This window comes from Ammodytes marinus (genome assembly GCF_949987685.1).
Source record: "Ammodytes marinus genome assembly, chromosome: 16".
Lineage (NCBI taxonomy): Eukaryota > Metazoa > Chordata > Actinopteri > Uranoscopiformes > Ammodytidae > Ammodytes > Ammodytes marinus.
In genome coordinates this window covers 25,220,663-25,236,754 of record NC_137220.1, presented here as the reverse complement: position 1 = coordinate 25,236,754, position 16,092 = coordinate 25,220,663, and the positions used below count along the sequence as shown (strand labels likewise).

Sequence of the window (16,092 nt, the reverse complement as noted above, 5' to 3'; positions counted from 1 at the left end):
TCCTTAGCCAGACAGTACCAAAAAAATATGCACCTACAATAACCTCAAGACTCACCTTTGCCTTCAAACATGCCCATGAGCTGAGCTCCCATGGCCATGGCCACGTTGGAGATGAGGCAGGCGGACACCTTCTGGGCATGGCTCATTAAGTCGTAGCGCGGCCACAGGAACAAATAAGGCAGGTAGCTCAGGAAGTAGATGAAGCCGCCCGCTGCTGCAGCCACGTTGGCTGAAATTTGACAGAAAAATAAATGATGAGAGAGTTGAGGGGGATGCTGAACAACAGCAACATCTTGCAGTGTATAATCACAGCCCTTGTCTCTCTGATTGTTTGTCACAGCAAAGGCAGGAAAGTATCGCTGTGTGGTTAGAGCTCAAACTCACACCTGAGCAATTGTAGAAACTGGTAAATTACTACCTGAAGAGAACTAGTTTGGCAAAACCAATTTCCCTGATTGGAGTGGCACGCAGGGTCTCATTATATACGTCATTACTGTATCGCTTGTTAACATAAGAGGTTTACTTATAAACTTAAAAAAAAATTAAATATAATTTCTGACGCACGGTTAAAAATCTGTGTAGCTCCCATTAATATCTGACTCCAACGTGATTGGGTTACATCCGTCACACAGAATCATAGCTATAACTACCACAGTGAAGTCAAAACATAGAAATCACTTGTTATCATTTAAACATTACTTCATTGTGCATTTTAAACCATTTTAAACTTCAGGAATTTTAATACAATAATCATGAGCAGCATTTTGAACTAGATATGGATTTTTAATCAATTATTTTCTTAATGGCTGTCGTTACACTGATTATCAGAGATAGTCTGCGTGACGTTCAGGTGAAGCATTAGGGAGGACAAGTTAGAGATTGGGAGAGAAGGTCGGGTACTGTGTGGATGAGGCAAAAAAGATGTTCAGGAGCGTTTTTTCCTTCCCTTTCTAAGCAGCATGGCAAGACCATCTCGAAAAAAGAATGTGAGTGACAGACAATGGGACAGACAGAGTGACATTTAAAAGCCTGTGTGTGGAACAGGCATTGATTTAGTCCCATTGCGTTTTCATGAAAAAGACGAAGTTCCCAAAGAGCTGCTCGCACAAAAGACAAGCCTGAAGAAGAGATTTTAGTCGTTCCAAAGTAGCCAAGGAGGAGGAGGAGGAGGGCACTTCAGCATGATTTCTGTCGGTTTGACCTATTTTTCCACACAAAAAAAAGCCCCTGGATGCTTAATCATAACCAATCATAATCATTTATGTTTCTCAAGATCCTAGACAAAAAAGCCAAAGAAAGCCTTAGACTACAGCATGACTAAGTGAACAACTTGAGAGTGCTTATGTGCTACTGCATTGTACAAAACGCTGCATAACAACTGAGGAAGACTAGCACTTGAGTATGAAAGGAAACGGAGGCGGGTCTGAATGAGTGTTGGATAAAGAAAGGCAAGAGGAACATGAGAAAAGGAGGGATGGCCTCTAAGCTGAAGGTCTGTGCTGTTCCATATGAACAGGGTATTTTAATTTAAATGAAGTTAAAGACTGGAAGAGTTCAGGGCTACATACATTCAAGGGAACCTACTACTTTTGAAAAAGCAAACCAAACATTATTCAGCATCATAAATAGATTTACTGAACAAGCTACTGCTATGACCTGAATATGTACACATGCTGTAATTCAAGGAGAGACTGTGTCAGACTATGTTAAGCAATAACACCATACAAGGCAAGCTTAAAACAACGCTTTGTCCTGTCAACATAACAGCCTAACTCTTCCTTGTGTAGATCTTTGTGTATTTTAAACAGGTTTTTTTTTTTATAGCTTGTGTGCCTTTTATAGCTGTGTTTACACTTTGGACCACCTGAAACGAAAAGAGCAAAGCACACAGCAGGTACTGTGACCTACAAAGACAGAGAGACCTGAGAAACCACACAATGTTGCACGTACTGAAATGAAATTCGGCAAAGCGGAGCTGGAGAGTGTTGCGTGATAAGGGCATACACACACACACACACACACACACACACACACACACACACACACACACACACACACACACACACACACACACACACACACACACACACACACACACACACACACACACACACACACACACACACACACACACACACACACACACACACACACACAGTTCAGTACAAAGCAGTGTGCAACGTCAAGAGAACAAACCCCCCACACACACCTCGAGAGAAGAAGGTGCTGATCATGAAGCTGAAGTTTATGGTGGCCACGGTGAAGAGAAGCAAGAAGACAAAGACCAGCGTGGGGTCGCTCTTGGTCAGCACTGCTCCGTTAGGGCTCACCTAAAAACAACAGGGGTATGGACAGTCCCAGTGTTCAGTTATCACGCGCAAAAAGCACATTTATAACTTGTGAATGGGGGGAAAAAAATCACTAATTCCTGCATTCCTCAAATGTTGCAGGCATGACATTTGACAAGCTATTGCTCAGTGATTTCACTCAATAAAAAATAAACATCTAATTATTATTTGAATTAAAGAGACATTTCCCCGTTTCCATACTAATTTCCATTTGTCATGATTTGCTTTTTTTTCTAAAACCCCTCCTCATTGCTTAATTAAATCACACTTCATGCAATTCTAGAGCTTAGCTACACATTTGTTGTGTTAAAATGTATAGAAGTATATAAGTATTTCCACTAAAAAAAAACTACTGTAGACCATGTACACACTTATACAGTATAAGAAGCAGCTTAAATATGGGGTGAAAGCATTGTGTGCTGGAATGTGCCCTAGAGTAACCACAAACTCACCCGGATACAGAGGAGCACGGTGACAAGAAAGACTGAGATGGAGAGGAAGAGGAAGAACATGAGGAACCAGGCGCTCCAGTGCAGCCAGTTGCTGAGACCCATCATCCTCATATACTCCTGAAATGCACCAGAAAAAAGGTATACGTTAAAGAAATCTGGCAGTAGTACAAAAGCTTTGTCAATCCAGTATGGGATGGTTATCGCTAAAAAATATTATTCTTAAGGTTCGGAATAAGGAGATAGCCCCCTGCTTTGATATATGTGGCTCATGGAGTTTTCTTAGCACTCTTTATATGGAGAGAATCCGTTATGAGTTTTCAGGAAAAGTAGAAAAATGTCAACAGATATGGCAGCCTTTCCTGGACCATATAGCAGTGCTGAAGTGACCTTCATTTTTTTGTTATTTACCTTTAATTTAAAACAATGTCTTAGAAACCTTTTAAGTAGAGCCGTGTTAGTTGTTTATTTTGTTTTGTCTTTTCTTGTGTGTGTGTGTGTGTGTTCACTTCTCTAGTTGTGTGTTTGTTCTTCAAAAAGAAAAATCAAAAAATCAAGTATTTAACCCATTGATGGCGGCTGCTGCGCGATGCCACATTGGCTCTCCTGCCTGATGCTGCGTCGCGCAGCATTATTACTTTATCTAATTTTCATGGCATTCCCAGCATAGAATGCACTGTCATTGGTTCAAATACACATGAGGTGGGTTTTGTTGATTTTTTTAAGACCACGTGACCACCCAAAAGTTGTGTGGTTTGCCGAAAATCATGTCAATCAAAAAAATAAAAAATAAAAAAATAAAACAAAATAATAAAAACAATACGCCAGCTATGTCGGCGACAGAACAGTTAGTGGCGTTTGGTGCGCAGAATCAAGGTCTACTATAGACTACTGACGAAAATCACACAACACATTGCATCTATTTATTAACAATATTTAATAATTTTCCAATTCATCTTATTTTGACGATTTTTAGAAATATTTGTTGGTTTGTAAGCGCTAAGGGAGCATGTTTAAATAAAACCTGTGAACCTTAACTTTTAAATGTATTTTATTTCATGTTTCTATGTGCTACACAGGCTTAGATATTAAGGTTTTGGTAGACTTGACAATTCCTACTATTTTTTCAGAAAACCCTCAGGCATTAAGGACATGCATCCTAGATTGCCATAGTCATCAATGGGTTAAAAAGAAGGTATTATGTTAAAAAATCTGGTAGTCAATTTTTTATTTCCAAGAATCGCAGCCTATACAGAGGCAGACGAGACACACACCTTGAGCTTCCTTTCCTTCTCCTGCACCACCGAGCGCACTATGTTGAGGGAGGTGTAGGTGAAGCTGAGCACCAGCAGCAGAGGCAGTTGGTTCTGGATGGCCAGGATGAACACGTCGTATATGAAAGCCGGGTACGGAAACCGCGACAGCACCACTCTGATGTTTAGCAGCAGAGAGGCGGCCGCGGTTCTGTTGTATGAGCGCATGATGGCTCGGTCAACGGCATGCTGCACAGCCAGGAACCCCTCCCGCCAATAGCCTTCAAAAGGAAAAAAAGAAAAAGAGATTAACATTGAAGAAAATGTGTTTATACCACCTTTAAAAGCTACAGTGCGTAACTTTTTCAACTAAATGAATTTCGGTTACATTCGAGCCGTCACCGATCGAGTTGACACATAGCGAGTGAAGCCTACCAGCTCCACAAAACTCTCTCTGCATTTCTCAGTGTGGTAGCGTTAACAAACTGGTGTCGGACAATGGCGCTGGAATTGATCAAAATTCCCAAGAGGCGGCCAAGAAACGTTTCAGTTGTCGATTCTACTGCCAAGGAAAAACCCTGGACGTACAGCAGAAGGAATACAATCCATGCACTGACACAGAAGGCTTAACCTCATGTAGAAGCGCCAACAGTGTTGTTGCAATTACTCAGAATTACTCATGGGACGTGAGAAGTTACACACTATAGCTTTAACATGGGTCCAGAAAAATGACGCATGGCAGAACCCACTTCCAAAGCGATGCGAGTACTTCCTAAAGTGAACATGGAAATGGGTAAGAGGCCTTGAGTAATAGAAGTGGACCTGCGTATGTGAGTTTTTTTTATGCATGTGGAGGTTGGAAATCCATATTCATGCGGCCGTAAAAGCTGCTCAGATATTATGCTGTGAGGATGCCCTCTGTGTAACACTATAATTGCACTCAACTTTTGAACTCCATTATGAAAAAAAAGGGGGGGTGTGTCTGCAGAGGGACAGCAGAACAGTGTCTTAGCTCATCCTTAATTCACCATCATCCCCGCATTTTAAAGTTGACAAATCAAACATCCACAGGGACCTGATAATGTGAAGAACACACAAATGCCTAACAAATGGCACAAGGGCACAATGCATCCCGATAGTGCCACAAAAAACAAGATAACACTGAAGCATGCCGGAGAGGTTGCTGTTCACGGTTGCCACGGAAACAAAGCCTGAGGAGATGGCCCTCGCTTCCAGAGATTGTGGAAAAACTATGCGCTTTCCATAAATCATGACTTCCATCTGTGGCTTTTTTTCAAGACTAAAAGCTGCTCTGAATAACTCCTGACTGAAGGGACATTATGAAGAATATGTAGCATTGTAAACAGCTGTGGTGACGTGGGTAGGGCAGTCGACCCTCAACCACAGGGTCGGTGGTTCGATCCCCCGTCCCCACTGCCACATGTCGAAGTGTCCCTGAGGAAGACATTGAACCCTAAAATTGCTCCTGATGATTAGCCTGCTATCGGTGTGTGAATGGCAACGTGGGAATGGGAACAGGTCTCCCTTTAAAAAAAGAGTCTACGGTATCAATGGAATTTACCTGTATAAATAAAGGTTTAAAGAAAAAAGAAAAGAAAAAAAACAAGAACAAGGAGGGCTCAAACAGATAAAGAGATGTCGGTGCTCACCAGGCGTGCCCCCTTCCTTGTCATACTGCTCCCTGGGCCCCGGCAGCTGGAAGAGGGGGAAGAGGCTGAGCGTGTGCCAGTCCAGGTCACTGTTGGGGTTCAGCTCTGACTTCTCCTTGGGTGGGGCGTTGCGTGGGGTGAATTTGAAGCGGAGGTGGTAGCTCACCTGTAAAACCAAAGTGCAAAAAGAAAAAGTGGAATTAGTGGATCCGAAGGTGCAGGTAAAGGAAGCGCTGCGGTATGTCTCGGCAGATTGACAGGAACACTGGACAATGAACGGAACTTTGATTCAAAATATTGGACGATGAATCCCCCCGAAAATGTGGGTTACAGCTCCCTGTGTGATACTTTCAAGCTTATCAAATCTGTTCAAATATTCCATCACAGCAGACAGAGCCGGATATAGATTTTCCAATATGGTATACCCTGTACAAACCTGTGGCTTCATCCATCCTCTGTCAAGTTCTTCCCACTACGCAGATACGTTTCATTGCCTCTTTGATTCAACTTCACCATTTTAAACCAAAGAAGATGGTGGTTATAATCATTTCATATCCCTACCATTTATTCACTATTGTGCTTTGTAAAAACAACTGACAAAAGCACAAGCTTTTTTGTTAGTTTAAGAGTCTTCTTTCTATGTTTTAACACTATGTTAAAAACAGCTTAATGCACACACACAGTTTCAGGTAGGGGAACAAAGTCTTTCAACTAGTGTACGTAACACATACTGTAAAAGTAAATAACATTCATTCTATTCGGTTAATAATGTAATGGCGTCACGTCTTTTATAACTCTTAGTGCCTCCATTAAAATACAGAACATCAGAAATAACCAATCATACTGTGGCTAGACTGAAGTGTCCCTGATGCAATTACCAATGTTAACAATGCACTGTATTTGCACCTGCTCCCAAACAACCATTTAGAGTGTGTGTGTGTGTGTGTGTGTGTGTGTGTGTGTGTGTGTTGCCTTTTTACCTTTAAGGGCAGAGGTTCATCATCATGGGTGAAGGGGTGCTCAAACACCACAGCAGCCAGTAGCTTCCCTGACAGAGGGTCATTCCTCACAAAGTCTTCAAAATGCTCCTCTGTGTCGAAGCCACGCACTGGGAAACAAAACACACACACACACACACACACACACACACACACACACACACACACACACACACACACACACACACACACACACACACACACACACACACACACACACACACACACACACACACACACACACACACACACACACACACACACACACACACACACACACACACACACACACACACACGACAAGTTGCAGTGCTGTATTCATCTCACGTACATGTGTTTTCATGCCTGTCTCACTGTCTGACCTTGGTGCTCTCTATTCTAACTAACAGCCGTAAACGGTTGGTTGAGATGCTGTCAGCATTCATATTGATATCAGGTCAAAATGTATCAAATAGAATACAGATATAGCACTACACTCTTTGACACACATGCTAGATCACACACACACACAAGGGAAGAGATGCACATTAAGCTGAAAGACACACAAAAGTACTCGTAACACCAACAGTATCATAGGCAACAGGGAGAGAGGACAACTGGGAGATAAAAACAGATTTGAGTTTCTTTTCACTATGGATTACAGACCTGCACTTCTCAAAGGCCTTTTCCTTCTACTTATCAGGCACACATGGAGGTGAGTCTGGCAGAGGACAGTAGTAGTATACGTTGGTATCAGGGTTAAATGAAAGTCTCATTAAATAAACATGTACATGGACACGCAAACAACCAGCTGCCAAACACAGCAGTACATACATGACCTCCACAGTCCACACACTGCTCTTCCCTGCAGCTGCCTTTCTTGAATACGACTGAAATGGTCCGTTGTTAAAGCAGGTAATTCCCAAACAGGGAAGAGAGTCAAAATAGTTATCTGTAAGTTATGCATTCTGTGCGGTTTAAGTGGTTTGATAAAACGATAAAGTCATTTATAAACCTCTTAGTTTAAAGAAAAAACTAAAGAGTGAACATTTTCATTAATAAGCTAAGTAACAAATAAATGGTTCAAGTCGTAGCGAAGAAGTATGGTAGCTAAACTGTTGAGACAGTCACAGCTTAAACCAATGCTGTGAAATAGTTTGCCAAAAGATGAAAAGTTTAAGTAATTAGCTAAAAGTGTTTGTGCTATGCTATGCCTATCAAATAGGGGTACTTTGACCTTGCACCGTGCATGGAAATTATACTCTTAGAAGAAGTTTAAACCTTTTTCGCATTTAATGTGAGGGTGAACTTTGGTTGAACTATGGCGCCACTTCTGCAATAATGAAGCTATTGAATTAGCTTTGAATTAGCTTCTGCTCTGATTCACGCCTTCCACAGGATTTTCATAGCAATGTTGGCTAAGGCCCATGGGGTTTTTTAATACTGTAATACTTAGAGCAACAACAAAGTGGAAATAATTGAAGATGGTGGTCCTTACATAAATCCCTTTTGTCTATTAACATTTATATAGCATTTTTTTAATCAATTGAAATGAACACACATCAATTAAATGGTAAATTGACTCAACTTATACAGCGCTTTTCCCTGGTTTTTCACTGACCCAAAGCACTTTACGTTGTTCAGTACACACTCACCCAATCACACACACATTCATACACCGATAGCAGCAGCTACCACACAGGGTGAAAGCTAACTACCGGGAGCTATTTAGGGTTCAGTGTCTTGCCCAGGGACACTTTGACATGTGGCGGGGAGACAGGGAATCGAACCACCGACCCTGCACTCCAGTGGACCGCCCTACCCACTTGACCACAGCCGCCCTAGGTCAAAATGCGTTGATCTTTAGTGTACATGACAATAAAATTCAGCTTTGATTATTCTCCCTCCACCGATCCCTGTGATTGCTGAGACCATTTCAATTATTCATTTGTGACTGAGATCTCAACTGGCTGTGTACAGGAACACCTGCATTCACACAGCTCTGTCTACCTTCAGCTACAATTCTACCTCCAGCCTCCTACTGCTGCTGCTACATGTCCATCCTGCTGATTGTCCTTCAGCATTAATGACAAATATGTCACCATCCTGTTTGCCAAACATTCAGTCAACTGTCAGACTGTCTGTCTGAAAAGATAGTCAGGCAGGGGTGTGTGTGTGTGTGTGAATTAAAAAGAGATAGCGTGAAGATGTCTTGAGGGATGACAATAACATGATACTGTGTGTGTGAGCCTCTTATTTTTCCCCCAATTGAAACTCCCAGCTGAATACAGTCTGACACGTACAGAGAGGGTGCGGCCTATTTCTGGAGGAACCAGTATTCCCAGCTCTGTCCCAAATTAGAACTGGTTTGAAGGCTGTAGTATTTGTTTGACTGGTTGTAGTAGTGTAACAGATGAGCTTGGCCATCTAAACATTACAGTAGACTTTGCTACAATCATGCCAGATCTTTAAAGCATCTATTCCTATTCCATTCATCTCAAATGATTGAGGGAAAAGATGTCACAATGTTTTCTGTAATACACTTTCTCTTCTATTTCAATTAAAGATAAACATCGTAATAAATGGTGGTCTAAATTGTGTTTACTTCTTCAGTGTGCTACTTTATATACACATCTGAACACTGAGGCTTTTGGTTTATTATTATTATTATTATTATTATATCGTTCAAAATATGTATATTGAATCAATATCCAATGTATCTATTGGAAAATACATTGTTCAGTAAACATATTATCTCAGGTTGTATGGAGTAAAAGTGGCACTGAATTTCTGATGAAGTGTTCCATTCAGAAAATGAAGAGGCCATATCAAAAGGAATAATTTAAACCTTTGGGGATAAGTAGGTCAAGCTATCTTAAACTAGGAATATCCTTATGTACATTTCAGTTTTTGAACAGATAAGTAACAAAAAAGAACATGTACATTTATTTGTAAGCAATGTACGTTATAGTAGATTAAACCATCTTTGAACAAAGCCAAGACAGCTTTTTCCCCATTGTCCAAGTATTTACGCTAAGCTAAGCTGCCTATAACCTTATAGTCACCAGACAGGTATGAGAGTGGTGTTGATCCTCTCTTCTATCTCTTCACAAGAAGGCGAATAAGTGTGTTTCCCCAAAAAATGTCAAACACACAGGCTGCAACATGGCTAAGACAACATTCAAAAGAAACGAGAAAGAAACTTGAAATTCCTACGAATAAATTGTCATTGAAAAAATACTAATCAAATGGCAGATAAATGGCAAGCTTTAGAAAGGCTAGTGTTTCACAGATACGCAATTTACAACAAGCCAACATTTTTGCCAGACTATATGACCCAGGTACCTGAGGAGAGGAGCAGGCTGCCTCGCACATCCTCCGCCACCTGCCGCACCACGCTGGAGTTCCCAGGTACGTAGGCCAGCTGCAGGCTACGGAAGGCCAACTTGGGGAGCGAGTCCGCGGCGTAGCTCTCGTAGACGGTGGCGTTGGGGTAATCTTTAAAAGGAACCTTCTGACGGAGCACGATGAGGATGCTGGAGAACAACAGAGGCAGCAGGATCTCCACCACAGTGACCAGGATCTGACGTTTCTGCAGAGAAAAAACAGAGATCATGTGTCACCTCTTTGATAGGGGATAGATACAGATAAGATAAAGGCTGAGTTCCATATAATAGCCATACTATGTACTATTTAGTATGGTAAGAAAAGATTTAGGTTGTCCCGATTCTTGTGGCCAGAGTTAGTATGGTTAGAAATACCGGGATGTCTACATCCGGCCGAGATTTTTAGTGGTGAAAAGAGCATCTTATTTGGGCGATTCTGACCCATAAAACAAACGGGGATGCGACGGATATAAAAGCAAGAGGCAAGATCTAGGCGCAATGTTATGATAAAATAAATAAGTAGAAGTATGTCCCAAGTGTTTGCCTACTGCATTCTAACTAGATTATTTTTATGGTCAGATGTAGTATGTAGAATTTAAAAAAAAGAGTATGTGATATGGAACGCAGGGGAAGAGTTGGCATAAAAAATATAAAAAGAGATTTGAGGGAATTGAAATGGAAAAACGCTTTAAAATGGGTTGAATTATCGAGGAATGAGGCACAGACATCAAAGGTTATTAAGATGTTTAAACTATGCTATGTGTGATAGAATAGTCTTGACTTTGATCTTCAAGAATATTAATGAGCAGTGTACAATTATGGTTATTTTAGCTCCTCTGACACCCAAAACGAATCTTTCAATATGATTAAACAAAACATCATTGTTATCTGAGACGGGGTCCAGCCATCATTTCATAATTTTTCACAGGGTTTGGAATTGAAACGATATGATTTCACAGAGGGCTGAATCAAAGCCTAGTTTATGTGATAGCCTCCTCCTGCTGAGTGAATGGGAGCACAAAGTGACGTGGACAGTACAGTCAATCCCAGAGGAACGCCATTATCAGAATCCCCTTTGTCTTTTTAGCACTCATTCAAAATGATCATTTTAGAGGAACAAATGGAACCCAGGAATAGACCTGTTCCCTGTTTGTCCGTGTTTTACGCATCAATACATTTGATCTTTGAACAATAGTGTTTTGTACAAGGCTGCGTGCGTATTAAACCTTAATACCTTTAGTAATTATTACACAAGTGTCAAAATCTGCTTCTACTCAGAACTAAATGCTAGGTCAGTGTTGTTTGATCAAATATTTCCCAACCTAAATGATAGTTTTGTAAGATTTTCTCCATTTTATGTAATCTTGAAAACTTGTTTACACTCTGCAAATCAACATGATTATGTTCTGGAGCCAGTATTGAACCACAGAACGCAAGCCTCTTATACAAGACTCTAAGCACACAGTTTATTTTTTTTTAAACAGTGGGTGAACTGTATAATAAAATATATAAATAACAAATAAACTTGTTACAGCAGTGTAACTTACAGAACTTTTTATTTTATCCGTGTGTGTGTGTGTGTGTGTGTGTGTGTCTGTGTCTGTGTCTATGTCTGTGTCTGTGCGTGTGTGTGTGTGTGTGTGTGACAGCCTTATGTTATAGCCTCAGTATTAAGTAGTCAGTGCAGCCACAGTGCCTCTGATGCCACTGGGAGACAATGTCCATGTGGACTCTGACATACAGGGAGTAGTGCACTGCCAACTCAAAGCAACATGTGAATGAGGCGCGGAATAACAATGTGGTGATCGTCTCAAACACTGGCATAATTTATCATTAAAAAATGGTTATTTTATATATTACAGTATGTATGTTCCTTGATTCACAAAATAGCTCAATATAAATGTTTCCTTTTCGCTGTCGTTAGCAACAGTAAACAATTATCAAATAACTGAAATCTCATTGACTATCAGCTGATGTAGCCGAACTGGAATTGGAAAGATGTCAACATGATCTATTCTAAATGTGACCAGTTGTCCATGGGGTTAAGGACAACTAGGGAAAAACAAGAACAGGGTAACCCAGAAATACAAGGTCTTTGCCAAACCCTGCTTTTTACAGGCCAAAGTTACAGGTCCGCACTTTGCTTCAGAGGGTGAAATGTCGTATTGCATCATATTTGGTAATGAAGTTGTATGTGATTAATATGCACCCTGTGTCTGTGTATTCTGCTGCCAAGACGGACATGCAACACCAAGACAGTGTATAATATATTATCATTATATGCCACACACTGTTTCCTGCATTCTGGTCATTATGGAGACTCGTCTTCTCAAGACGACCACAACTGGAGCAGCAGGAAGTGAATAAAGAATGGTGGTGCAATCCCCTGACGCTATGCACAACGTTCAGGGGATAGCCACTCCATTGTTTTATTTGCAGTGTTGTGCAACCATCAACTGATAATAATGTTCATGACTTTACACGGTGCCACGGCTATACGCTGGCACTGTTTGGTGTAATCAAATATTTGCTGTTTTTCCTAAAACTGAAGACTGATCCCATATCGGATTACTGAATGAATTTACATGAGCCAATAGTACAATGGTGGAGTGAACTGTAGGAGGCCTTGTCCTTCTTGGGAGATTTGGGGTTTTGATAAGTTGTCACTCGGTCTGTAACCTGCCTAACATGTTTACCAACTGTTGAAGAAGAATAGAAAATGGAATGGCAAAGGTGATAGCCTATTTACATGTGTATCTCCAGTATAGAATACAGACATTGCTCATGACAACCCCACACTTCCTTTAACTTTTTTAAGTTAAATTGTATGCGTCTATTTCCCTCTCTATTTGCCTTTATTTTTGAATATTCTTAACTGTAAAGTACACTTGTGTGTTTATTATATGTATACAATATTTGGGTAGCTTTATTTGTGCCTGTTACCTATGTGTAAATATTGACCCTTACCTGCCTTTTTCAACAAAGTAAACTTTTATCATTAGACTTTTATCTTATCGGTCTGCCTTTGAGCCTCGCTTTTGGTATCAAGCTTGCCTTTATTCTAAGCTGTTAAAACCCTCAGCTGTTTTTTTATGTTACTTTGACCTACATATTTTCTTTATTTACATTTTTTTTATTATCGTTATAATTCAAAAGAAGAAAAAAGTTATTTGGGGACACGTGATATGGTGTTCCATAAATGTATACAATGCCAAATCCAAGGCCTTTAATTAGCTATATAACTAAAAAGGTATAAATAATGATTTTCCCTAAGATACCCATATAAGGCTTGGAACAGCAATCAACATGGCTAGAAGCACAATAACAGAGCAGGCAGGCTGTATAACACTGGGGTCAACCAACTTTCCAAGTAGCTGGGTAACATCATAACTTGTAGAACATAAAATGTTAGTCAGTGTACTGTATTTACGATGAGCCAAACGCCTATAACTTTAACAATACTGTCATACAGGCTTCTGCTCTGTAAACACAACTACCTCTGACAATTCTCAGTGACAAACAATGTCATCACCCTAAAAAGGAAACATACAAGCTGGGTGAAGGTGCACCTCGCTCCAACTCACCTGCTGGAGATAGTTCTTCCACATCAGCAGTCTAAATTGTTGTCCGGTAGCCATTTTATATTTCTTCTACGGTGGCTGCAAAATAGGAAAAATGACAGCGTCAACCTCAACGTCTGCTAAATGTATACAGTTGACCCTTTATGTTTCTCCAAGCTTGGTTGCCTTTCTTCCCAAACAGCTTGGATTGCTTGGACTGCCGGCTGTGAAATAAGTTTCTGATCTCAGTTTCTATTTAAAAATGACTTGGGGAGAAAGAAAACCTAAAAAAAAAAAAGAGAAGTGAAATTGGGCAATAAGCTGCAACACAATATTGTGTCTAGTCATGTAGAAAAACCAAGTGGATTAATTATGAAACAAAATCACAAGGTAGTGGACGGGGAAGTGGTAGGCCTACTAGGCTATAACATGAGAGGGCTTGGCTATTGAGTGAGGAGGAGGAAAACAACAACAGACAAATGAATAAATTAGAGATCCACTGTACACGCTGAACCAGTTGGTCAAGCCAATTGAGATGGTGACAAACAGACAATCGTTATGGCTCATTACAAGAATACAGCTCATTTACTGCCAACACTAGAATATTAACTAAATCATATTGACATTCACGTATTAGCAGATGTAGTCACACAACTAGGTAAAGAGCCAAAGAGTGCGACCTAGAAATATTAAGTGTAAAAGCTACAGCAGTCATGTCTGACTGATTGAAGACACATTTCTTCTGTTATCAAAATTGGCCATGCTAGTCTGAGCGTCTGAATTTCCCACTATTCATTTCCAAGTAACTGCTACCCAAATCCCCCTCTCATGTCATGTCAGGGCTCACTGAACGTAGGCTATTATCCCGGTAATTGAATTGAGAAGACCATGTGCTTCATATTTAAGAGCGACCATTCCTCTTTTAGGCCTTGTGAGGGTATTTTCTTTATATGTCCATGGTATTTTCTGGCAAACAATAAACAAAACATTGGGGACGTGAACCATTTCCTTGTGAACTGAAACCCGCCCTGTTCCCTTCTCTGATTGGTCCAACGCGGCCTTCTGTATCTCTTGATTGGACAACCGAGCTGCTCGTCAATCCCAGAGGATTCTGATGAATGCTAAGGATGGAGCTTAGGGGGAGAAAGCTAGGTATTTCCATAATACGATGTGCTGACTCACTGGCATGATATCATTTTACACTCCATTTGTCATTCTCAACCGAAGTAACTAAGCGATGTCATGACAAAAAAAGAAGTCAAGTTACCTCAAAAATAAACAGGTTTCGGCATATGAACTTTACGAGCTGTGTGCTCCCTCTTCCTAGGAGGTGAAAACAATTCTTCCTTTATTCGTCACAAAGCGATAACCAAACCATCACTGCAGGTGCTTCTTCCTTCACCGACACTATCGAGGCTCGGTTACCATTCGGGCGACTGCAGTCCCGGTGCAGGTCTTTTACTCCCCCTCGTCCAGTTTGATGCCTTCTAGCGAGGCGATGACATTGCACCAGCCCCTGAATTCACGGTGCGAAATGAAATGCAGCGACAACCGTCAACAAAACACCTCACGTGACCACTGTGGGGCAGAGTGTCACGTGATCTCAACAGCTGGGATACAGAGGCACCACAAACGAATAAAATACCATCACTTATTGTTATAATTTGCCTTTTATTAGTGCCATATGTGGTTTGCTCTTAAACTTGTGTAATGGTGCCTTTTGCGCCTGATGAACATTAACTGAACTTTTTCCACCTGCCCAGCCACAAATACTATCGACATATTTTCCAGATAGCCCTTTGTTCCCCGATAAACATTTGATTTTAAGTTGCTTATATAATAAAGTACAAGAAAAACAACTTGTTTGAGAATCAATACAACAGCCCACTGCCTCTAACCCATAGTTCCTTCTTACAAAACTCAGTTGAGCTGATAGCACTGGGAGAACAATTATTTTGAGCTACATACCCAGGGGGCAAAGTGATTTTATGGACATGGAGCGTTGTAAAAAGGTTGTTCACCAAAAATTAAATCTAGGACCTTCCACGATCACAACCTGGGTGGACAACCTTGTCAACAAGCTGCTGGAAAGCTACAGCGTGCCGACATAGCAAATCAGAACCACTGTTTAAGTGAATGGGGGTGAATGGGGATGGGCTAATGGGGAATTTTTTGAACTTATAGATATCATTATGAAACTTTGCCAGTTGATTACTGACAAAAAAAATTTGTATTACAGTATTTTCCAAAATTTAAAAATTAATATGAAAAATCATCAATATCTTACTAATGATGCGTACATTTGCATATCTGCAAAGCCCCAAAATCTAGATGTTGGAAGAAAACAAAGTCAATTTGTTTTTAAATTTTTAAAACAAAACCAGTGTCCAACTGCCTGAAGCCTTTCCTAATCACAGTTCAAATTTGATCAATAACCCATAGAAAATAA

The 16,092-nt window shown here is 40.6% G+C and overlaps 1 protein-coding gene across 1 annotated transcript in view; it reads right to left on the bottom strand.

Annotated features, from left to right (window-relative positions):
- Positions 1–15,140, bottom strand: part of abca3b (ATP-binding cassette, sub-family A (ABC1), member 3b) — a 57,627-nt gene extending 42,487 nt beyond the window's left edge. The window contains exons 1-9 of the mRNA XM_080043908.1: positions 14,911–15,140; positions 13,668–13,742; positions 10,043–10,289; positions 6,701–6,828; positions 5,721–5,886; positions 4,072–4,331; positions 2,801–2,917; positions 2,210–2,330; positions 56–229 (exon numbers count right to left, since the gene is read on the bottom strand). Of these exons, the coding sequence (XP_079900034.1) occupies positions 56–229; positions 2,210–2,330; positions 2,801–2,917; positions 4,072–4,331; positions 5,721–5,886; positions 6,701–6,828; positions 10,043–10,289; positions 13,668–13,721 (1,267 nt within the window). The 5' untranslated portion in view covers positions 13,722–13,742; positions 14,911–15,140. The remainder of the gene's footprint in view (positions 1–55; positions 230–2,209; positions 2,331–2,800; positions 2,918–4,071; positions 4,332–5,720; positions 5,887–6,700; positions 6,829–10,042; positions 10,290–13,667; positions 13,743–14,910) is intronic.
- Positions 15,141–16,092: the final 952 nt, after the last annotated feature.